The sequence below is a fragment of the Prinia subflava genome, chromosome 11 (genome assembly GCF_021018805.1).
Source record: "Prinia subflava isolate CZ2003 ecotype Zambia chromosome 11, Cam_Psub_1.2, whole genome shotgun sequence".
Lineage (NCBI taxonomy): Eukaryota > Metazoa > Chordata > Aves > Passeriformes > Cisticolidae > Prinia > Prinia subflava.
The window spans coordinates 16,270,250-16,294,814 of record NC_086257.1 but is presented as its reverse complement, the minus strand read 5'-3'; the positions used below and the strand labels follow the sequence as shown (position 1 = coordinate 16,294,814).

Sequence of the window (24,565 nt, the reverse complement as noted above, 5' to 3'; positions counted from 1 at the left end):
ACATCTCCATCACCACCTCAGTCCCCAGCATGGTGCCAAGCACGGGGCTTGCACCCAAATTAAGGAGTGGAAAGGGGAGGCTAAGGAAATGTCCAGGGCCTGGAGGGACGCTGGGATCTGTCAGAGCAGCATGCTTTAGAAGTGATTTAATTTGCTCAAGGGTTAATTGAGATGAAAGCCATTAGTCAGGAGGGACAGCAGCATGCTTCCTGTCACCCCGGCCTCTCCCTCTGGCAAAGTCAGGAGTATTTAGGTCCAATTAGCCCCTGACAAACAATCAGGGTGGGCCCCTCTGCAGCATCCCCCAACAGGCCCAGGAGAGCAGCACTTCCTCAGAAATCAGCACTAATGAGTCACTGAAATTAAATGACATTATTCAAAGCACTGAGCCAGTCCTGAAATTATTGGCTTCATCTGCCCAAGAGAAACTGGTCAGACCCTTTAGCACGGGGGCAGGATCCCACAGGTTTCCAGAGCCTTCTCAGAGGTTTTCTAGCACATTTCCAGAAGATTTTTGGACGTTTCCTGGTCATTTGCTTGATGTTTTTCTAGTCTTTCTGGAGGTTTCCTGTTGTATCTCCAGGACATTCCTAGACTCTTTCCTAGAGGTTTACTGGACATGTTTTGTAAAGCACTTTGTAGGAGCATTTCTAGTCCTGTCTGGAGTCTTTTGAGCAATGTCCTGCAAGAAAACAGCCTGAGCTACACGTGTCTCATGAGACACAGACCAGCATCTTCCTGTCCAAGGAGGAAAAAAAAGCAGCTGGGAGAGAAAGCCAAAACAGTGGATGCTTCTCTATGAGTGTTCTCAATCCTAAGCCACACTTCCCACATACATTTATACAGTGGAGAAAAAACACAATGAGTGGCAGAAATGGGGAAGTGAGGACAGGTCAATTCCCAGTTCCTCCTGGTGTCCCCAGCCTGGGGCACATGGCCTTTTTCTTCCACAGTCACCAAAATCTCTTCTGAAAATCTGTCTATGTGTAACCTTACCTTGCGGCCCTCAAAAATCAGTTTGGGTCTGAGGTTTTTACATTTGCTTGTGGTAAGGGAGCTCTGGGGAAACATCACTGCCAGAGGCAGTGGGGCTCTTACAGGCACAAGAGAATAGTTTAGCACAAGAATCAGGAGTCCTCCATGGTGCCCCAAGCAGTACCCAGTGGCTTGGCTGGAGCTGCTCTGCACACACAGATTTACACAGCCTCACTGAGGACCTGCAGCAAGCATCAGGTATGTTTTGATTACCCTGAAAAGTCTGTTGCAATATGAAAAGTGCAGCCAAAAGTCCCATGAAAAGCAGCAGAGTGTTCACAGCTTGGCCAAAGCTCCAATGCAGGACTTTAGGTCCTTCTGAGCCAGCTGTTCCCAGTATTGCAATTTGGACTTTAGAAATTCTCTAGCAATATCTGACCTCTGGCAGGCTGCTGAACAACCTGAAATGAGGGTTTTTTCTCCTCCCAGTGTCCTTCCCTCTCAACAGTATTTTACGACACAAGGCATTACTGACAAGTTATCTGATAAACACCACACAGTATTTTGGCACTGGCAGAACCTGCTGGAGTAAGGGATACAAGTATCCATGCAAAAGGAAGGAATTGCAGCACCAGAGGACTCACCAATGTAATTTGTCCAGCTTGTTTCTTGCACCACAATACCAGCTCTTTGACCATGGGACTGGAGCAAAGGTTCCCTCTTTATTTCCAGCTTTTCTGATGATAAAATTATCTGTCGCCATTTCAGGTTCATTCTTGGCTCCGCTACATTGGAGAACAGATCTGGATGATGCTGAGAACTGCAAGCTCTAACCAGCAACCTGAGACATTTCAACTTGAGGGACCTCTGCCTGAAGCCTAGGACTCCAAACTGGCTTTCAGTCCTACACCTCTGCCCAGTATTCCTTAGCTTTACAAGAACAAAGAGAAACTGTCCCATAGCTATAGCAACATTAACCAAAATAAACCATCCTCTGGAAAAGCTCCCAGGCATTACATGCAAGATTTGTCTTCCATTATTACCAATGCACGTGAGATTGTGGTATGTTCACATGTTTAAAATACTCTCCCCACACACAGATACAATAAAAATCTCATTCCATTTACGTGCTGTTTCAAATGATGGAGCTTCACACAGCATTTGCTGGCAGCAGACCAGAGCTGCAGTCTCTGGCTTGCTGCTGAGACAGCAAGTCACTTTGAAGTGCTACAGCCCGAAAGGTGAAGGGCCAGGTGGATTGTGAATGGTGGATTCCTCCCTTCTGACTGTTCCTCATTCCATATCCCTGACTAAAATTCCCCCTTAGCTAACAATACACATCAGTGTGACAAGTTCCATGTCTGGGTCCACTCCATCTAAGCCTGAAACATTACCTGCTCATATCAGCTATTTTGCTCATATTTGGTGAAAACAGTGAAAGCACACACACAAAAGAAAAGGGTTTCTGTGAAATAAGGAGGAAACATGCTCCCATTTCCCCATCATTAACACCCAGGGCCCTTTTGTCAGCCCCACACCATCACATGAATACCAGAGTAAGCAAGGGGAAAGATCACAGAGAGAATCTGGAAGCAGACTCATCTGTGCAGCCACTGGCAAGCAGAAAGCTGCCTTCTGTGGCATCAGTGCTATGGCTGGACCAGGCTGCAGTGACCTTGCTCAGCCTCTACAAGTGCAGAGGTGTGCACAGATCCTGATGACTGTACAGAGGAGCAGTCAATCAAGCACTGCTGGACAAGGATGCACAACTTGAGTCTAGTTTTTAACATCTGGGGAGAGCAAAAGTTGTTAGGCTTCCTTTTTTTTGTTTGTTTTTGTTTCAAGCAGCAAATTTTCTGTCAAGAGTTTTTAATATATTTATTTGAAAACAATGTTTTGTGAAAGAATACACTAAATAGCATATATCTGTTCTTCAGCCATAAAACACAGACTATCAGCTTTAGCTCAGCACAGATTGGGACTGCATGCACTGAACATGAGATCTCAATAGGAAGGTCTTCATGCCTGTCTTTCTGATATCAAGCATAGTGTCTTCTTTAGATGACATGACCCTGGAGGAGGTAAAGAGAGAAACCAGAAAATCAAATGTATTTAACTAAGGCTTCTTGTGGTTGGCCCCACACACTCATCCAAGCCTGCCACTGACACAACATTTACAGTTTTTAGTAAGGAGTTTGTTTTCCTGCCCATGCACCAATTCAAGTGCATAATCTCTGCTTGAGGGAGCCCTGAGACATGCCAGCCCATATTTGGAAATAAAGCAACTGGATTTTTGCTTCTCAGTGAGAAGCTTGCACATCCATTCAGGCACTTTAACCAAGGAACCTGAGAACAGCACCATTTATTTCCTGAAACTGATCTATTACTATCATTATGTTGGTCTCAGAGTGCATCACAGAGCCCATGACTGTAGTGTCTTCAAATTCTGCTAAGAACTGCTGGGAAGACAAGGCAACTCCACGAAGCAGGACAGTAGTTCTGTTTTGACAAATCCTGGCACCCTGAGGTCAAGTAGATGACAGCTTTGTTATGTAAACTATTTCCCCCTCTTTCAGGACCATCTTTCAGGAGCTGACTCGTCCCTGTGACCCCTGCACTGCGCTCTGCCCAGCCAGGCTCTACTCAAGAGTAGTTAAACCTGCCAGATTAGAGAGCAGATCCTGGGTCAGGCCTGACCCAAAGAGTGGACTTGTGGACTTCTAAGCTGCCAAACTCTTAAAATTAGGACAGAGCATGTTTCTAAATCTGACACAGAAGCTATTAAAGAGCTAAACCAAGAGTTCTGGGTGCTGGTAACTGCTTCAGTTGGTACAAAGAGGCTTTTCCTTCATTTGGATTAAAAAAGGTGACTCTGCACACCACACTGTACCTCAGGTCTTAATCATCAATGTACTCAAAGGGCTCTGGTGGTTCAGGTTCTTGCTCCTCTTCCTCAATCTTTGGACCATGAGCTGCCACGGGTTCAACCAGCTCCTCCATATCCTCACTGGTGTCCTTCAGGATGATGATGCCTCCAATGGAAAGCTGCAAGACAAGTGCCAAGAGCATTTAGAGCTGCTTGCCTCTGCCCCATGGAGTGTTTGTGGCCACAGAGTCTATCCTAGGCCATATGAAACTCCTCAGCTGGAATGAGTTTCAGAGAGCAAAGTATCTGACACTCACCTGGAGCTCTGCTTGATAAGGGCATGGAACAGGCAGAGTCTATCCAGGCTACTTTTTATATTTCTTCTATCTAGGTCTCAGTTCAATGGAAAGTGACATCTGGATTCACAGCTTTACCCCATTCCCAGTCTGGGGCTTTCCACATGAAAACTAATTGAACTGTAATTGCTTTATAAGGCTCATCTTTTCAGGTTTACAATGCTTAGTGAAGCCTCTCTGTGTAGCTGCCTCCCAGGAGATTCTCTGAAACAGAGACTAATCTGATCACCAGCTTCCACAAAGTGAGGAATCCTATTAGCAGAACCTCACAAAAACAAAGGGGAATTAATTACAAAGACCACAACCAAACATCTTGGCAAGCTGAAGCACCTCTGGGAGTGAAACACAAGGCGCAAAGAGGCAGTGCTGTGTCACGCCTGGCTGGGATCAGGGCTTTGGCCACAGCAGGATTTCAGGCTATAAACAGCATTTCAAAGAAGTCTTTTACTCTGGCATTCCTCAAAGCAGAGTAAAGGTCCAGAACGGCTCCATTCCAAGAGACTCCTTGGTTACACACCCTAATCCCAGGAAAAACTGCACTGTTGTGTTCTCTTCAAAACCTATTTATGGGGCTTTAAGGCAGGAAACTGAACCCCCCCACCAGGGACTCTGCTTCTTTAGAAATGGAAGCAAACAGCTGTGTACATCCACATTTCAGTGAGTGGACACTTACTGGAACACACAGCAGACTTTCCCAATCCAAACAGCAGTTTGGTCACCTAGTTTTAAAGGATAATAACTAAAAAAACCCTTTCACTGCTTTGCTAAAGGAGTTTCAAAAGGGAATATGCACAGAGAATTCCAATGTGCTGATGGAATTCCAGGAAATCCATTTATTAAAAACATAACTATTTTCCAGGAAAAAGTATTACTACTACTGAACACCATTTTCCCATGCATAATCCTGGAAATGGGGTTAAGTCAAGCATGTTATTTCTTGTATAAAAATAAAGGGCAGAAGACTTTAACTCAGGAGATTTACAGTTCAGGAGCCAGCTTATCATACTTGCAATATATCTCAGCATCTCAGAGAAGTTAAGTTATCCCTTGGGCTGAGTGCTAAAAGACCTGACAATCACATGCTCTCTCTTCTCTATGTTTACAGGAGCTGAAGGGACTTTTCTAAACCAGGTGTAACTCAATAGGAAATATGTTCAAAAAAAATCCTCCATTTAGGTATAAATCCCACTGCAGGGTAATAAAGCTGCAGCACAAGTCCTAATGTATTTCACTGCTTTGACACTGAACCTGTACAACTTCTCAGCCTATTTTAAATATCATGGCTCAGTCTTTATGTTCCCAGCAATGTCATTAATACATAGAGTATGTCTGATTGGTTTTCATGCTGCACATTTGACACAGGTACAGGAAGAAAGAAAAATAGAAAAATAAAGCAGCATTAGCATGGTGGAAAGGTTTGCAGCAGCTCTGACTTTCCCCCAACTAGAACTGCATGTGATCATTTGCAGAGAGGAACATTAGAAAAGGAAATATGACAACAGCAAAGCTGCAAATCTCTGCAACATATTCCAGTGCTGCACCAGCTGTGAGTTTTCATGTACACACAGAACTTCTGGGCCTTTCACAAGCCCAGCACTGGGAATGCTCTGCCAAGCACATGGACTAGGAAGGTGACCCTTACTGGTTTGAAAGGCTGGTACCGGCAGCTCTCTGTCATAGTGAGAACTTTGAGCTGAGCAGGCATGACTCTGGCTGGGTTGTCCAAAAGCTGAAAGTTGGGTTCAGGCTCTTTTTTCTTTTCTTTTTCATCCTTCTTTTCATTATCATCCTGCGGAGGGAGAAAATGAACATGATTTTAGCAGTAACCTCTAACCTTTCACAGTTCAGCAGGGTAAGGTAGGTACAGTCAGGCAGCAATGACAAAGTGTGGTGGGAAACCATTCTTTTCCTGAGGAACATGCTAATATTTATCTACCAGCTGGCACAGAAAATGCCAGTGTGGATCTAAGTGCTCTTGAGAAGGCAGTGCCTCACTCTCAGCTGAAGATGAAAGCAAGTTCAGCAAGAAGTAGCAGTAGAACAGTTTAACCTCTGCTTTCCCTTTTTCATACCTTTTCTTTAAACTCACCACTTTTTGTCACAACTGAAGATTCTTCAATATCATTACCGAGCACATGAAAATTGCCAAAAGCTGCCCTTGTATTTTTACAGCTATAAAGCTGTCACTGACATTTCACACTACTGGTAGTGAGAGCAGTTCACCCAAAATGACTTGACCTCAGCAACTCACTAGGGAATTACAATGGATCCCTCCTTTACCCAATGACTCAGCAGCTAGAGGTAAAAAGCAGAAGGAAAAAAACCAGTGTTCTTTTACATACTTAAAAAGTGGGTCATTTTTTCACTCTTGCTTAGAAACATTTGAGTAGTAAACAAAAAAAAAAAAAAAGCAGAAAAGATGGGAACAGCCAATAGGAAACCATCGGGAACACCACTGAATGCACGGCATGTCCTGTCACAGCAGACAGGACCTTCTCTGGCACAGCAGCTGCTCTTGGCTGTGCAGATCCCTTGGAAGCTATGGATTACTGGTCATACAACAGGCATAAGAGGAAAACAGGAAAGCAATGATATCTCAAACATTAGGACAATGGCAAAACACTCAAACACAGCAGGTGGCAGCAAGCTCCCTGTTTACTATCCTTGTTTTTCTGCTCAATTCAGCCAAGGAAACTTTTCAAAAATCTGGACACACACATGGACACAACATGTGAACTCCTTTTAATATATTGCTTCCTCTCAACACGTGCAATTACATGTAGGTTGTAGCAATTTCAGAAGAAATATACATCTGTTCAGCACATTTTGCTTCCTACATAGAACTGTAAGAATAATTCAAAGAAAAGGCAATGTTTGGTGACAACGAAATTTGACAAAGGAGAAAAAAACCCCAAACCCAGAGATTATACTTTGCATGCATAAGATGATTAATTTCCTGGGCCAGCTACATGACATTCAGTGCCTACAATGTGGCAATACCTATGTAGATCTAGGAAGGTTATTTTACACATAGACCTGTGATCTTATGCCACATGTGTGGGGTTTGTTAGACTAAAATTTTAATTAAAGAGGCCAAAAGGGAAAGCAGCTGGGCGTGCTGGTTGACAGCGACTGAACATGAGGCAGTGTGTGCTCAGGTGGCCAAGAAAGTCAGTGGCATTTTGGATTCTGTCAGCAGTACTGTGGAGAGCAGGACCAGGGCAGTGACTGTCCCCTGTACTTGGGACTGGTGGGGTCACACCTTGAACCCTGTGTTCAGTTTTGGGCCCCTCACTACAAGACAGACATTGAGGTGCTGGAGCATGTCCTGAAAAGGGCAATGGAACTGGAGCACGAGACCTGTAAGGAGCAGCTGAAGGAGCTGGAGAGGCTCAGCCTGGAGAAAAGAAGGTTCAATGGGGACCTTATCACTCTCTACAAATCCCTCACAAGGAGATGGAAGTAAAGTGGGGGTCATTCTCCCAGGTCACAAGACACAGGACAAGAGAAAATGACCTCAGGTTGCACCAGGGGAGCTCTAGGTTGGATATTTAAAAAATATTTCCTCTTCAAAAAGACTGTCAAGCACTTGGGCTGCCCAGGGGATGGTGGAGTCACCATCCCTGAAGGTATATAAAAGATGTGTAGATGTGGCACTCAGGGACATGGTTTGGTGGAGACCTTGGCATTGTTGGGGTTAAATTGGACTTAGAGGTCTTTCAAACATAAAGAATTCTAGGAGTCCACAATGCACTTTCAGCTTACAGTTGTTCTTGGAATATTTGCTTTTATGAGCAGGGCACAAAAGAAAGGGTCTTTTGTCAGTACAGCAAGAATTTTAGCTGCCATATGTTTTCCAAATTACAGGAACCACCAAAAATTCATTTCTCCATTACTCAGCTTGCTCCAGGATGACAAATTATTCACAGATGAGGATGACAACTTTCAGTGTCAGGTCTGTGAGCTGAAAGAAATCATCAGAGGACCAAAGCAATCCCCATAACTGCTGAGCAGCATATGGAACCTGTGCTCAAACCTCAGCTGGTTCTGAGCTGGGTGTGGATAAATGTTTGGCATTTTGATAGATGGGCAAAGCACATAAGAGACTGCTGCCAAAAAGGTGAACATTTCAGAACAGGAGGTTAAGCATGTGCAAAACCAGAAAGTTTTAACTCTTCAGTGCTCTCAAGGTAAATTAGACACAATAAAGCAACTGCTACAACACCTCTTTTTTAAATGGTCAGAGGTCCCAAGGAAGTGAAATTACTAAGACTTTTTCTGCATTAGTAAGAAAATTACATGGATAAGAGATAAAATTCGTCTGGGTCTAAAATCAGCAGGTAATGAAATAATACTCATAATGTTTATGCAGTTAAAAGGCACATAAACCTGTCAAAACAAGCTTTTGCCTTTAGGGAAGTCAATCAGAAGATTTATTTCTCAGAAATAACAGATCACAATTAATAGCACCTCTTGCTTTTAACAGTGCACACACAGAGTAAATGTGCTAACCAGTGTCTGCAGCAATGTGTCAATGCTTTGCTCATAACACAGATGGCAAGAGGACAGAGAAAAGTGGGTGCCAACATTCATGACACACCTTCCACATTTATAAGGGTGAGGGGCAAGAAGACATTTAAGTTTCAATGTGTGCACCCACCACTTCCATCTTTTCCTCTTCCTTCTTCTCTTTCTCCTTTTCCTTTTCTTTCTTCTTGGCTTTTGCAGTGATGGACAGTACAGCAGTGGAAACCTGCATATGGCAACAGATGAGGCATTCAGTGTGACCCAACACTGTATACTGAATTTCAGTCCCCCAGGCTGGAGTCTTTTGGGAACAAATGGAAGCAACTTTCTGAGAGGGTCAGGGAGCAACAGCATTTGTCACATTGCAGTTGAGAATAAATGTGGGCTCTTGGCACATTTTAACTTTTGCCCAGGGAAGTTTAAAGAGAAGAGAGTTGTCCAGTTCACATCCTATTCAAAGGCAAGAAAACAGCTATAAGCAGTGAGCTTTACCTTTCATTAGAGTTAATTTCTGGATTCCTCGGTGGCTTGGAAATCTGTCCTGTCCAGCATTCATTCTGGTAAAATGTTTTACAGTTTTCACACTATGTCATTCATCAGCATGACATGCCTGAGGTCTCCACTGCTGCAATTGCTCCCTAAGGGCTGCTCTGCCTGCTGCTGTGCTCTGCTCAACAGCTTTTATCATCCTGTGCCAGGAGACAAATTGCTTCCACTATTGTCCCACTTGTGACCCCACAGGTCTCATCTTCTCCTTTTCAATACCTAGATATTCTCAGTGCCACTCTTACCTCTTTGCAATCCATAGAGCTGACAGCTGTTATTCTAGCACATGGGCCCACTGCTCCTTCCATATGGGACTATTTGAGAAGTGTCCCACCTAATATTCTCAACAGTTGCACTGGAGCAGCATTTTGGAGCTCAAGTCACAGAAAAGGATTCTGCTGTGCTGGATGCTGCACACACAAGTCAGTAGGGCATGGAAAGCAGGTTTTTTTTCAGTACTTCTGCTTGATCACTTCAGACAAGGGAGGCTGCAGCAATTCAAAGCACTTGTATGCCACAATCAGCAACAGTCCCAGGCACAGCAGGAAAATTTACCTAGAATTCTCTTTCAGAGACTACAGCACCTGCCAATTTTTCCTTTGCTCTTTAGATTCCCTAGTAGTACCACCAAAGTCAATGTTTCTACTAGGAGGGAGAAGGGGTTAGTCTTTATACATAAAGCCAGCTCAAATACCTTTTCTTTCTCCTTTTCCTTTGGTACCTCAAGAGGCGGGGGGTAGGCAAATGTGGACGGCTTACAGTTGGACTTGTACTGGACTTTTGGCATCTAAGACAAAGAGTTTAAACAGTTAGAAACTAAAAAACCAGGGGAAAAATCCACAGCAAAATAATTACTTTAGCTTCATTTTCCTTCCAGCAGAGACAAACACAGATCCTCTAAAGAATACAAGCTTCCCCTTCTCCCTCTCCGGAAGCTGAGAAACTGTTATCAGTGGCAGCGGTTCAACTAGAACAATGTTATTTAATTATTCTATAATTTGACTCTGGAAAGCTCTCCTAGCCCTCTCCATACACTCCATCCTATTCACACCACGCTTTGTTTTCATTGCTTCTAAGCTTTTGTGGTTTTGATGTTGTTGCTGTGTTTGTGTGTATTGACACAAAATTGGTTTAAGGTCTAAGTGAAGATCTGCTCCGTCAATGCACGCGAGGGCTGACCAAGCACTGACATTCCCTTGCTGCCAAAGGACTGCACGTTTGGGGGTGAGTTACCAGTGTCACACATTCTCTTACTCTTGGCTACTTAAGCAAGGGTAGAAAGCATCTTTTGATAGCCAATCCAAGTTGTTAAACGCCCCTATGCTGTCACATCCAGAAGCTTTTTTGTGGAACTTCCTAGCTTAGTTCTTCAGCACAGGAGACTCAGCATGGTACACAGCTTCCAGGGGCTGTACCACAGCTGACAGCTGCAAGAACAGATGCACAAGAAAAGTGCTGTACCCATGGCTGCTCAGTTTAATGTTTACTCCCCAAAGAATCCAAACAAATCCTCTTTCCCCACTGCTGGCTTTCCTAGGGGAGAACATCACATAATTTATCTAGGAGACCAGGGAAGCAACACACTTTTTAAAAAAATAACCCTGACCTTCAAGAGTGATAATGGGCTGACCTCTGCCCAAATACTCTAAATCGAGTTCCTTTCTTTTTAAGCTGCTTTAAAGTAAAGAGGTCAGTGTCTGCTCTCTACATTTTTCTTGTTCCCATTCCCACCATCAGCTCTGCACTTTAAGCCTGTTTTTCAGATTTCTTCCAATTAGTACCTTTTCTGGCACAAACAAATAGGAAACATGCAAAGAAAACCAACAAATCCATGAACACGCCTTGCACACCACTCCAATATTCCAAGCAACTTTTTGGTCTCTTCTCTCATCTCATTACATACCTTGAGATCCTTGTTAAGGCCAATGACACAGGTTGGGGTGAATGCCAGCGACAAAAAGTGTGACAGAGGGAACCAGAACCAAAACTGGGTAAAGACCAAAACCCCCACCACAGAAGGCATGTGAGTATGTCCTGTCCTTGACTGCAGTGAAATGGTTACGTTATGGCCCCCTGTAAGGAATTATAAAAGTCAGTGAATTATTCATTCCTGGGTACTCCACAAAGATACCTGAGCAATGAATCTCAAACTGCTGCTGTCAAAGAGTTGCACAGGGCAAGCCAGGTGACAATGGTGCCAGTCTCCTCCTCTGGAACACACCTCCCTCCTTTACTGTGAGCTCAGCTTACTCATAAAACAGATGTACAGCACACAACCACACTGCTCTACAGTACCCAAACACAATCAGGGAATACTGCCCTTCTTCCATGCTCATTTTGCCAGGATACGGGTTAGACGAAAGTACAGGCAGTGAGAGGGGGAGAAAAAGGCAAACTTTTGCCATAAATAATTTTAAAGCATGGCATATAAATGACCCCCAAGACAAGGCTCAGGAGGAACACAGTACATATACAGCTGAGCATACAGAAACTTTTCTTTCTGTTTCTGGCTCCCTGAACTATCATTCAGTCAGAAGAAATATGCTTAGGTTCTTATCCTACACTGTCTTAGTAGAAAAAAAATGTAAACAGCAGCAACTTCAGAAGTTGTTTCTAGACGTTATCAATCTAAGCTGCACAGAGACAAGCTCCTGCAGCCTTTGCAGCAAAATCACATCTCTGCCAGACAACCAAGTCTTAGATTTGTACTTACAAAGCAGAGACCCAAACAACTCCATATGTTGATGTAGTGCAGAAACATCCAGCTAGAAACAAAATTGAAAGACTGGACTTGCAGACAGAGTGAGAAAGTGTTAATCTGATCTTCTGCCTACTGATGAACACAGTGCATTGAGTTGAAGAGGGCACCAGGCAAGTCCATTACCGCTGGCAAGCCCCGGTGCAGGGAGGTTAACTTTGTTAAAATACAAACACCCACTCATTGCAAACTCAGGCCACTCTGGAGCTGAAAATCCCAAACTGGAGTAGCTTTTCCCAGCCTCGCACAGCCACCTCAGCGGAGCCAGACAGCAATGGAGCTGTCTGAGTTTTAAAGACAAACAGAATTCTCTTTTGCTGCCAAAACTAATGAAAGCCCTGACTGAAGCAGTATTGTCATCTTGGGTATCTGTCAGGGTCAGTCCCAGGAGAGGCAGTGGAAGATGGGACATGTTGATGCTCTCGTGTAGGACACTCTGCCTACATTCTATCTCCTTCCTCTTCCTTTTGTAGTAATCGATCTCCTGTTCTTTGACAGGAAAAGTTCCTGCTACATCTTTGAAGAAAGACAAAAATATGGTCTTGTCTTTTTCTACTGGTAGGTCTGCTGTGCTACTTAGTGTTTTCTCTGATAGCAATCTCTTGCCCTTTCACCTGAATTTGCCACAGCACTGTGGAGGGACTGCCTGAGGTCTTGTGCTATCCTTAAACACGTCGAGCACTGCACACTCCAATTTCTGGTCTTCTCCCCCATCTTCACTTTGAACTTTATTTTACTGCATCACTGTGTAAGGACCAGGTCCTGGTTATCAGCAGACATTCTTACATCAAGCAGCCCATAGTGAATGTTGCACAAGTAGCTGAATTGGACTTTACCAAACTTCTGCACTTTAATTTTCAGAATTTTAACCTATAATTCAGATAAAACCTACAATTATCCAATCTCTGGAATTTCCTGAATGACCAACAGATTTAATATTCAAAAGATGCTGTCACGCTACTTCTTTCTGCTGTTTTATACCCACGAACAGTCCACCCTCACTCCCAGGATTTTGCAGGGAGCAGGAAAGGTGACATAACACTGCACAATTGTAATTTATCTTCGTGAATAAACAGCAACTCTGACTGCCTGGAAGGGAACACATTCCAGATCTTTGGCTGGATGAATAAAAGCTGTGACATGATGCCTGGAAAAAAAATTTAAAAAACACCGAAGAAAAAATTTCAGGGATCTTTGAGTAGTACTGTAAGGTTCATCTCCCAAAATTCATACTGCCACTGGGACAAGGGGGGTTTGGGGGAAATCCCCAAACACAAAGTTAAATTTAGTGTCTATTTTCTCTTATTTTATTAAAGCCAAAATGTTGCTTCTAGGGCTTATCAACTAGGCAATGTCCAAATTTTTCATTTCCACTTCAGTGCTCCCAAGGTACCCTACTTCTTCCATTAAACTACCAGCCCAAATGGCTGTCTCATTGTCAGAGCAAAAATCCCACCTCCAGCACATCACTTCCCAGTCATACACTGGAAATCCTGCACTTCTAATCCTGTCATTGGAAGAGAACTGGACTTTTCTTCTCCCCCACAAAAAAGGACACAACAAAAAACTAAATTCAGTTGCCCCAACTGCAGCAGAGTTAACAGTTAACACAAAGAACCTTTTCTTCCTGGTAGTGATAATTAAATTCTATAACTCATTGTAAAGGAAGAATAAAAGGAATTTGTTCTTTTAGGAAGTTCTAACGCAAGTGGCAATAGGTTAAGAAAAGTAGTTCACAGCTTTCCCTGAGTCTCTCAGCAAGAAAAAATGAGGTTAAAGTTGGCACAAATTCCCATAAAGTTTATTAAAACAGGGCATTTCTGGTTTCCAAATCATCGTACAATACATGGGTGACATAGGAAGACAGTAAGGTTTTAGTTGTATTTTTATGACTTAATCTTAAGGGTCAGAATTCAAAACAGGTCTGTACTGCTGAGAGAAAAATCCCAGAGCCAGCTGGTCTCTGGCTTCAACCGAGTGTGAGTGTGGGAATGACCAAAATTATTCTAAAGTCTCATTCCAAGAACATTGCTTAGTCTGAGCTCCAGGAGGGGCACCCAGGAGGCACCACGGTGGTGCCTGTTGCTGAGCAGGCCTGGTGGCCTGTGACAGAGCAGCCTGACAGCCCCATGGCCACCAGGAAAGCTTTTGAAAGCTGCTTCCATGCACACAGTGCAGGCAGCACCACGATCTTCTCCCCCAGCACACGGCCTGGAGATGCAGAGATTTCACACAGACACTGCAAGGGCTGTGCCTGAGCCACAGCACAGGGACAAATTCTGAGGCTCCTCTGCTTAAGGACTTCAGGACTAATCTTGATCTCAAAAGTACAGGAAAAATCAGCTCGTTTCTGCCTATTTCAGAGGACAAGGAGGTGCATGGCAAGGGAAGGCCTCAGCACAAGAGACCAGATAGAGAAACTGTGTTTGGAAATTGCAAAAGAGGTGCCACTGACAGACAGAGCAATGTACAAGTGTCACCTCAGCAGAAGGAAAAATTCAAAACATTGTCTGTCCTCTTTGCTTACAGAAACCTTCCCTAACAGGCCCTGCAACTCAGCCCTTGTGAAATGCTGATGGCTTTAGAGAAACCTATTCCTGACCCAGCATTTAGTCATTAACATTCCTGAAATGATGTTTTCTTTGCTAGAAAAGGGTAGCAGCAGTCTGTGAAACTAACTGGGTCTGCTGAAAAAACACTGATGCAGTTAACTGTGCTTCCTCCTTTGTGCAACCTCTTTTAATAATCATGAAAGTAGTTATTAAAATTAGTTATTAAAGACATATACATATATAAATGTAGATATAATTTTACAAAACTGGTTATGTAAAGTTTTAACAGAAAAAGAAAAATATGAGGAGCGGATATCACATGATTTCTGAATTTCTGGAGCAGGTGATGATTTAGAAAAATAAAGAAGCAACCTATCATGCTATAATAAATCAACATTCAGGGTGACAAAACAGAGTTAAAGAAAAAAATACTGTATTTGTCCAGACTTCTGGACATGAATTCTGTCCCAATGACTGATCTGAGTCTCTCCTAACAGAAACATACTGATACAAGCTGAAACTACAAAACAGGGTTTATTTCTTTAATTAATTAAAATTCCTTGAAAACTGAGATTTCTTGCTACTATGACATGACAGGCATAAAACCAGCACCTCATCTCCCAAACGAAATTTGCTGTTACAGTAATTGCAACCAAACAAGTTTAAGAAATTTTGGCAGCTTTAAATGTTTGGAGAATTACCTGCATCCAAAATTCCTTGTGCCAGGATTGCTCCAAACTTGGCCATAACGTCATCGTGCTTATCATTGATCACTTTGGAGTAGAGCTGCCTGAACTGGCTGACCTGGTTAAAAATAATAAAAAGGGAAAAAAAAAAGAGAGATTATAAAACTGATTGCATGAGTTAAATAGTCCAAGTATTGAAGAGACAGAACAGTATCACATCCAGCAATATCTAGGCCTTTACCATAAATTAATAACTTGTGTCTTTTATATATGTAATGGAGCAACAATACAGCTCAAGTATAATTTTTGTAGCTGAAAAAGCAGACCAGAAAATCCTGGTCTGTAACCTAGTCAAAACCTGGGAAGCTGCATCACACCCACCGCATGTCTGGAAAAGTATTTCTTATCTCTTTTTAAAATTAATTTTAATCCAGATACTGATGTGACATTCTTTTTTCTCCTCTCTTTACATACTAAGCCTTCTTCTGACCTTCTCACAAAAGCAAAGGAGATATTTTTGAATAGAATTCTTCCAAGGTGTCTTTAACAAGCTTCTCCCCTGGACTACTGGTCCACTTTGTTCCTGGTATTCCAAATTCTCTATCTACATCTGCAGCCACAAAGGAGAGGACAAAGTAGCTCAAGGCCAGACACTGTCATCAGAGATACCAAGCAGTTTCTAGAATTGCAAACACAGTTGAAGTTTCCAAGCATAAAACCTTAATACCAGGCAATCCCCAGACACTTCTCACATCCAAAGGGCTTGTGCAGTCCAGGGACAGCAGTAACCTTTGCTCAGTGACAAGTGTCCTACGAGGCCAAGCTTCAACACTACCACTAGGAAGGGGCTTTGGCACAGCCTCTGATGTTTCCAGAGCCTCAATGGACTGGAAAGGAGGCTTAAACACTGACCAAGACACTCAGGACAGCACCCACGGGTCCCCATCCATGCAGGACACTCTGAGCTCCAGAGCTGTGCCAAGGGTGGCCAGCACAGAGCCCCAGGAGCAGCCTTCAGGCATCACTCCTACCACACGTGGCCTGCTTGGGGAATCTCAAAGCTTTGCAGAAGGCTTTCACACCTGTGAAAAAACATTCATTCATACAACTGAGTCAGTGACATGAGAACTGTGCTGAGAATAACATTTTGTTAAACTGGGACTCATCAAGGTAAAAAAATAAATATTGGAACAGAATGAAGAGCTGTCTGAGGGGATAAATCACTGCAGGGGTTTCTCAGCAAGGCACGAGATCACATTCTCCCCTAAAAGCACATCAGAACCACGAGGTAATCCTGCAGCCAAGGCAATGCTAGCAGAGCATTTCACGTGTGAATTTTTGACCAGAGGCAGTCAGAAGTTGAGACCAGACCTTTGAGAAATTACATCCAACATCTGGGGTGGAAACAAAAGACAGAGACCATCTCTCCAACCCATGAGTACTGTGCCCAAGAGCTGCAGCTCTGCTTGGCAGCCCTGCACACCCAGTGACACTTCAGAGTAAGATCATGCTTTCTGCAAAAGAGTTTTCAGTGCAGGGTAACTCATCACACCACTTAAATTGTTCTGTGAAAGGGTGAGAGACTAGCCTGTTCAGCCTTAGGGACCAGGCAAACTCAGACCAAGGGACTGAGACCAAAGGTCTCAACATCCAAATGCATAATAAGCCCACATGCTTGTTTAGGCTGTTCCTACAAAGCAATGCTTCACAGGAATGGGAATTTTGACTGGATCAGGTCCCAGCTGAAAAATATTCCTTGCTGCAGGGGAAAGCCTGCTTTGGCAGCTCTGGCTGCAGCAGTTCAGGAGAGTATTAACCTCACATGGAGCCAATGCTCCATCTCTTGGGAGAAGCTGCTGGAGCACTCACCTCCTACGAAATGGAGCAGGATGTCAACAGCCAGCCATTTCTTAAGCTGTTGAAGCACAACAAGAGTTTGTCTAGTAAAGTAATTTTATCTGCTATTATTATTCCTTCAAACCACAGCAACAAGCACAACCCAAACTACTGTGTAAGTTTAATATGCTAGGAATCCCACAAGCTTTGCTTCTCCCCTGAAATCTTCAAGCACTTCAAAAATTCTACAGCGTTTGGAAATGCTACCAAGAAATTTATTTCGGCAACTTCCAGGAGGAACACTAAAATATAGACCGTGACTCATTTCATCTTTCTAACAAAACACACGCCCCATTCTGATAATTAGTGCTGGCCAAAATGACATGGCACTGAGTTCAAATGAAGCCAAACACAGAACCTTGGAAACAGTGAGGAAACAACAGAGACTTTGAGATATGAGAACGATACAGCACCATTTCCTACCACAAAGGGCTGTCATTTATCAGGCTATTTACCACTCCTCCCTCCACCAGTCAATATTCATGCACATAAAGCCCAGGAGATTGTCAAGAACAAGATTTTATAAACAGTTAATTACAGGAAATATTGGCAGGTGATGTGCATGATGCTTCTGGCAAATGCAAGCTCTTAAGAACAAGAGCATTAGTAAAATCTAATAAAATAGGTTTTAAACTGTTTGCATGTTGTATCTATCTTCTTCAAAAGATGAAGTTATTCTGCATACACTTGCCCTCTTGAAGGCATGTGCAGAAGTGGGCTTTCATAAAGTAAAGCTGCTATTGCAAAATCATTCTTCACCCTAGCAAGACCCAGCCTTCAATGTAAATGGGGGAAAAAAATCCCAACAGCAATCTGGTCCTGGTTTCTTCACATCTTAAAAACAGCAGGCCAATATGATTGAAGGAAAATGGAGAAAAAGGCCATTATGACTGAAGGAGAATGGAGGGAAAGGCTTGACCTTGTTTATCATTTTCTCATTTTGCCAAGATAACTATCCTAACACAAAACCAGGAATTGAATTTACTTGTAGTTTGTCTCCAAAACTGCTGACTTAATTGCCCTGCAGGTCACAGACACATAATGAAGTTGTCATTGATTTCTCCTATGATGACCTCATCACATCTGTAATTTAGGATTTCATTTCACAAAATAAACTTGTTAATATTTTATATCCAGCACTAATATGGTTCTTAAATCTATCAACAGAGGTCAGGAAAAAATTGTTTCAACTTCAAAGAGACCAAATCACCTTTACTCAACACCTGCTATCCCTTTTTGTCCCTTAAGCAACTTGCAAGTTCAAGGAGTTAATGTAATTACAATTATTTATTTCACAATCCTTTATTTAAACTCTTTATTTAAATTTAAATTCTTTGAATTATTCATTTAAACAAAGATTGAGCACAACAAAGAGGAGGACAAACACAAAGGGAAGATCACAATGAAGTTAATTCAAAGGCATACATCTATCCTCCTCTCACAATAAAAATGGCTTTTTTAAAACCAAAATACTTTGATTCTTAAATCTCTGTTTATTCCTGGCATTCCAATGCTCAGCTCTCAAAACTCTGACAGCATTGTATTCCCGAAAAAGTCCTGAACTATTTAAGGAAGATTGTTTGCTACCATCTTCACCCCAAATGATCAGCAGAGAATTGAAAGTATTTCTAACCCAAAGCTCACTAATAATATGTTAACTAAAAAAAATATAAAATCCCAGAAGAGACAAAACTGAGCAGCAATGACAGGAAGCTGGCCAGGCTCTATGACACAGTCTTCAGTAAAATCACCATCTCTCACACGCAAAGCATCATCAAGTACTTAGAAGCAGTGAGATGATGATACATAAAATTTAGCTTCTCTGTAACTTCATCAAGACCATTCAGCTTTTGGGATACAAAAATCATCATTCTCCTCTTCCTAGGTGCTTATTCAGCAATGCAAATACCCACATCCATCAAGTCAGACCCTCTGGCACACAGTGTCCAGCATGTCACTCAGGAATCTAATCAGACCAAAATATGTCCTGGCAATCCAAAAATGGTTCCTTTTCTGAACTCCACCCTTTCACATCAGAGTTAAGTAATTTTTTTTTCAGATTGGCAGAGAGCTCCAAAAAAAAGTTTCCCATGGATAATAAATAACTTAATTGGAAGCATATCACTCAAAATATTTCTTTTACTTTTGAGCAAGAAAACAATAATGGTTATAACTAACTTTTGGGGTATTTATACAAAGCAAAATTTGTATATTTTGTGTTTAGTTCCTGAATTGGCAGAATATTTCAGGTATTATTTATTATTTTTAATCTGGAGTTTTGTTTCTGCTTGTTTTTTAATATCTGTAGCGCTTCTATGACTAGACAATTAATTGCCTTCTGTATCTATACCAGGTAACAATTTGGCATCAAACTGTTTCAGTTTCTGGCCCCATTTTTAAACAAGCCACTGACTCCCAAACTGTACATCTCATCCTGTATTTGCTGGCCAACTATTTTTAACCACCTTTTTATCAAGCAGAAGTATCATCCATGACTTGGAAGTCAAGGCTTCCAGGCCTCTTTGGGAAAAGAGATCTTCCTCATTACACACCTCCAATAATCCATGTTTTCACTAGCTCTTTTTCCTACCCACATTTTTCTTTAGGACAGAGTCTTTCACCTATCATCTCAAAAAGTCAGAAACTCCCACAGGCAGACTCAGCAAGTGATCCATGGTTTAGGATGGCTGACTGATTCAGAGCAGACTGTAATTCCCATCCCAGAAGGATTAGAGTACTTTGCAAACTAAAACGAATCGTTTCTCATAATGTCCTTTCATATATAAAAGTATCATCTTTAATTCTTTCTGGTGGGAAACTGAGGCACAGGTGAGCTGTATAATTTGTCCAGTACTAGAGCAACACAGAATGATTAAACCTGATCTCCTATACTGAGGCATGGCATTCCAATCACCTGACTAAGGAACACAATAAAAACAACAATTAATTTCTTTCCACAGAGAGATAATTCAACTTCACATTACAGAAACTTTGTATCTTGGAAGACAAGGGGATCCAACAGAAGTCTAGTGTTCTCCACTGGCTTATTCAAGTGAACTACTATTCTTGGCTTATTCACTTGAACTACAATTCTGATAATATAAACAACATTCCCAGATTCTGCTCAGTGAAAACTAACATTTTTCTTTCTATTTTTTTTAAACAATTCAAAGGAACAAATTGTCTGCCAGCAAATTTTCATGTTCCGTGACTTAGAAATACCCAAACACCTGCATTCATAGATTTCCTTCTCTGATTTTCCCAAGTAAAATTTTCCACTGGACTGAAGCTTTTTTCCTTCTTCTCATCCAAATGCAGTAAAAAAGTGCCTGTTTTTATCACAGTTCGATTTCTAAAATGACATCAATAAAAGCAACCAATATGCAGCAGATGAGTAGCAAAGTGCCAGCTACTGCTCTGCCTCAGCAGGTGAAATGTGGAACCTCAGAGCTTCTCCTAATGTAGACTTTTAGTCTGTACAAATGTTTGCATATCATCACCTGTCACACACTTACAGGGAACCTACTTTTAAAAGCTAAACACAGCATATGCAACCCTTTTCACCTTATGAGCAGAAAACGCCATTAAAATATGGAGTATTTGTTATAAACTCACTAAGCCAGTTCTGACAGTTCTGAAGTTGTTTCACCTGAAAAATGTAAGACTAACTACAAAGGAAATACTGTTCTAACAGGACCTCTCTGCATGGTTACCCCATCCAAAACTAAGCTTACTGTCATCAAAACCAATGACTTACCAGTCACTTTCCCATCATTACAAGAGACCTTTTAAGAGAGAGCATTTATTTTGTAGTGCCCAGGGTTAGGATGCTGCCATCCATCAGGCATGTTCTCATCACTCAGAGCACATGCTCTGATCCAAGCAGGAGCTTCCCCCTGCACTTTCAGCTCTCAGTCTCTTACCAGTGCTTACATGCAGTGCCAGGCACTAAAGATTTGGCATCCAAGACAACTTTCCCAGCTGAGAGGCAGGTATGTGAGGTGTGACACTCTACCTTTGGGCAGGTGATCTCAGTCTGCTGGATCATGATAAGTGCAGATGCAATGAGAGCTCCTTGACGCACGTAGTTCACGGGATCATTTGTCATTGGCTCAAGCAAATTGATTGCTTCCTAAAAGAAATGAACAAATACAGAGCCATAGAGTTAATACTACTATTTTTAGTATGCCAGGATTCAATTCTCCAATGGAAGGTTATCACGTTGATGCTATCAGATATACTTTAAAAATGTTTTGCCTGTTCTTGGCAAATGAAGCAGAAATCTGTTTTCTGTAGATTTTCATCTAAAAATTGTGAAGAAGAAGAAAATAAATACTACAAACAAGTGATGGATGGATAGAATAAGTTCTACCTGCAGGACCAGGGAAACAGCCAAACAACAGGTACAAGCAACAGATGTGTTCGTCACATTAGATTCCAAATTCTTGGCCTTATACTTAGAACCTGTAGTATTTAGCATCATTTAAGTAATCTCTTGTTCAGAGTTCAGCCCTTCTGTCCATACTTAAACTGTGGACATGAGCAAATGCAGCTGAATGCAGAATGCATGAGACTTCTCTTGATGTTACTTCCACTAGGGTGAGGCTTTTAAAAACAAGTTCATTTTATACAGAACATTATTTTAAAGAACCACTTCTAAAATAACATCATGCCTTCAATAACTGCTTTTGCCATCTGAGCTGTGTTGGAAGCTGTGTTTCTTCACCTGAGGGTGACTCATTCACTCTTTGGCAAGCATTCAGTACTGTGGATGAAAACACCCACCATGACAAAATGCTGAACTTTTTGATCTCCAAAATGGAATCTATTTGGGCCTTCAAAACCTACTAATAGAAGCTCTGGAAGATATGTCTCTGTGTAATCAGATGGTTTAGGTCATCACACAATGTATCTGGAAATAAGACTCATTCTTACGACTAAAAGCCTTTCCACTTAAATTAACTTGTCAGATGCAGCAGGTTAAAAATAACTAACTCCTTGATTCCACCTTCCACTTGAGAATAAAGCAACCTGGATAAAAATAGGACTCTCAGATTTGCTTTCAAATCTGCATGCTTTAGCTACTAAAGATGGCAGGCAGTGCACGTCAGCATTCTGTGCTTTTGGCAGCACAAGTGACACTCAGGAGCGCTCACGCAAGAGCCACAGACCAAGTGTTCAATACAGGAAGAGATGAGACAGAGAAGCAAAAGATTCATCAGAAACTCAGAAGCAGGACAACTTTGCCTGTTCACCTCTTCTGAAACTGCAATTCTGTATCACTACAGATTATTATACACATGTGGGAGAAGCAGAGGGAGTTTATTCCCAAGTTTACTTGCTGCTTGTTCCAGTGAGTGCTCACTTCCCACAGCAGAAATGAGACTCCTACTATAAAAGGTCTTTTACCATCCATGAGAATTAATCTTCACTGATACTTATAAAGTGAGAATAAAATGTACTCCTGAAACTACAAGTAATTTAATTAAATTTCATTGCATTTGGCTTTACTACCTGGATCTTCCATGAATCCTGTGATTCATGAATCCAGGAAAGATGAAAAGAGCTAGAAGTTAAGCAAAACACCTGCTGTTTTCTTGTCACTGGCACTCCCAGGGCAAAGGAGTATTGATTTTGGAGTACTGAAGATATATTTAAAGTTCAGTGGCAACTTGACAGTAAGAAAACTCTAAGAAAAGTTTTGAAGACAAAATTCCAAGAATACAGCTGTAACGTATAAAAAATTCTTATTTATCTATTCTGTATAAGCAGGAAAAGAAACTATGCCCAGAGAAGTTAAAGAATTTAAAGCAGTGCTGTACTCCAGCTGGCTGGTAGTGTACATGTGTGAGAAATCCATTTGCATGTGTGATGTTTGCACACAAATATGTCTGTGGCAGGAGGGAGCAAGAACAGTTTTGGCCACAGATGCTTCTTTCTGGCCCTCACCTTGTTTCCAGTGCCTGCACAGCAGATCCCCAAAGCCATGGCAGCCCCATAACGCACGTGGGGATTGTAGCTCTCTGACAGCAAAGAAACCACGCTTGGACATTGCTCTGGAGTCCTAGAGAAAAGCAAAAAAAGAATATTTTTTATTATTAGTGTTCTTCAAAATATGGTGACTTCACTCTACCTGAAAATTTCAAGTTGTTCTTCCACACTGTATGTTTTTTCATTTCTCAAAATTTAACCAGAGGGAAGGAACAAATGGGCTAAGAGAACAGATCAATTAACAAATTAATAAACTTCCCTATCACTGCAGATGATCACATACAGCTCCCACTACTGAAGGCTTCCTTCGTGCTTATTTTCTGCCTTTAAAAGATCACCCAGCAGAATGGTGTATCTGTTGAGGCTGAGGTCTTTATATCCAGAAATCATGCCTTTTTGACAGGCTTTCCACTAGCAGAGGTTTACCCTCCATGAGACACACAGTACTAAATTTCCCATCAGTAGACACAAAACTCACCTCCAGTATTCAATCAGCCTTCAAGGTTGGTGAGTCCCAAACTCCCTTTTGCAATCACAGCTTCTGCCAGCTCCTCCTCACCCCCACCTACTGCTGTAAATCTCAGCATGGGAGGAAATGCTGATACAACACACACTTCCAAATCAGTTTATGAGCAATGCCTACTGCTATCTCCTTAGTGGCATGCTGGGACTTTTGCTGCCTTTTAAGAGATCTGAAATGGGTGTATGGGGTGTATATGCTCTGTGCCTCGCCAGCTGGGAACCAGTGCCATGCTGGTCACTACAGCAACAAAACTTCCAGCCCAGTGCTGGAAGATGAAAGAGAGCCTTAATTTCCTACAGCCAGAAACATATGTTGCTAATGCAAACAACTTTGTAAAATTTAGTGTTTCTGAAGTAGTGCAGAATTCACAGGTGTTAATATATTGATTTCCTTCCTGTCTTCATGGTCATATTTATTCCTTTATTTTTGATGCCACACAAACCACTCCCTAATATTGAACACTGCCAATTTCAGCCTATTGAGTTCATGGCATGATGAACACAAGAGCAATGCAGGAATGCAGCTGGTAAGTACACGCTCATGAAGAAGAAAGACGTAAAACTATAAATTGTAAGTGATTTCATTATATCTGTTTATAGAGTGAACATCATCTGGCTCTTCATGCCATTTCACTGTGTCTTGCAGCCTAGACTAGCATTTTAATTGTCACATTCACAATCCTATAAGCAGTCTTATAAGCATTTACTTCTGCTATAAACTGATTTCATATTAAAATATACCTATGAAGAAGCCAAGAGCACCTTAGTTTTAGCTTCCTTTCTTACATTTGCTACACTGAAAGATGGAGGTTGGAGGGTGGCAGCAGTACCTGTTTGTACACAGGAATTATAGCAACATATAATATCATTGCCTGTCAAGCACTCAACAA

At 41.9% G+C, this 24,565-nt stretch overlaps 1 protein-coding gene across 1 annotated transcript in view; it reads right to left on the bottom strand.

The window, feature by feature from the left end:
- Positions 1-2,827: 2,827 nt before the first annotated feature.
- Positions 2,828-24,565, bottom strand: part of PSMD1 (proteasome 26S subunit, non-ATPase 1) — a 64,482-nt gene continuing 42,744 nt past the window's right edge. The window contains exons 17-25 of the mRNA XM_063407851.1: positions 23,112-23,226; positions 21,178-21,294; positions 15,282-15,384; positions 11,174-11,343; positions 9,965-10,057; positions 8,858-8,950; positions 5,840-5,986; positions 3,866-4,020; positions 2,828-3,047 (exon numbers count right to left, since the gene is read on the bottom strand). Of these exons, the coding sequence (XP_063263921.1) occupies positions 3,874-4,020; positions 5,840-5,986; positions 8,858-8,950; positions 9,965-10,057; positions 11,174-11,343; positions 15,282-15,384; positions 21,178-21,294; positions 23,112-23,226 (985 nt within the window). The 3' untranslated portion in view covers positions 2,828-3,047; positions 3,866-3,873. The remainder of the gene's footprint in view (positions 3,048-3,865; positions 4,021-5,839; positions 5,987-8,857; positions 8,951-9,964; positions 10,058-11,173; positions 11,344-15,281; positions 15,385-21,177; positions 21,295-23,111; positions 23,227-24,565) is intronic.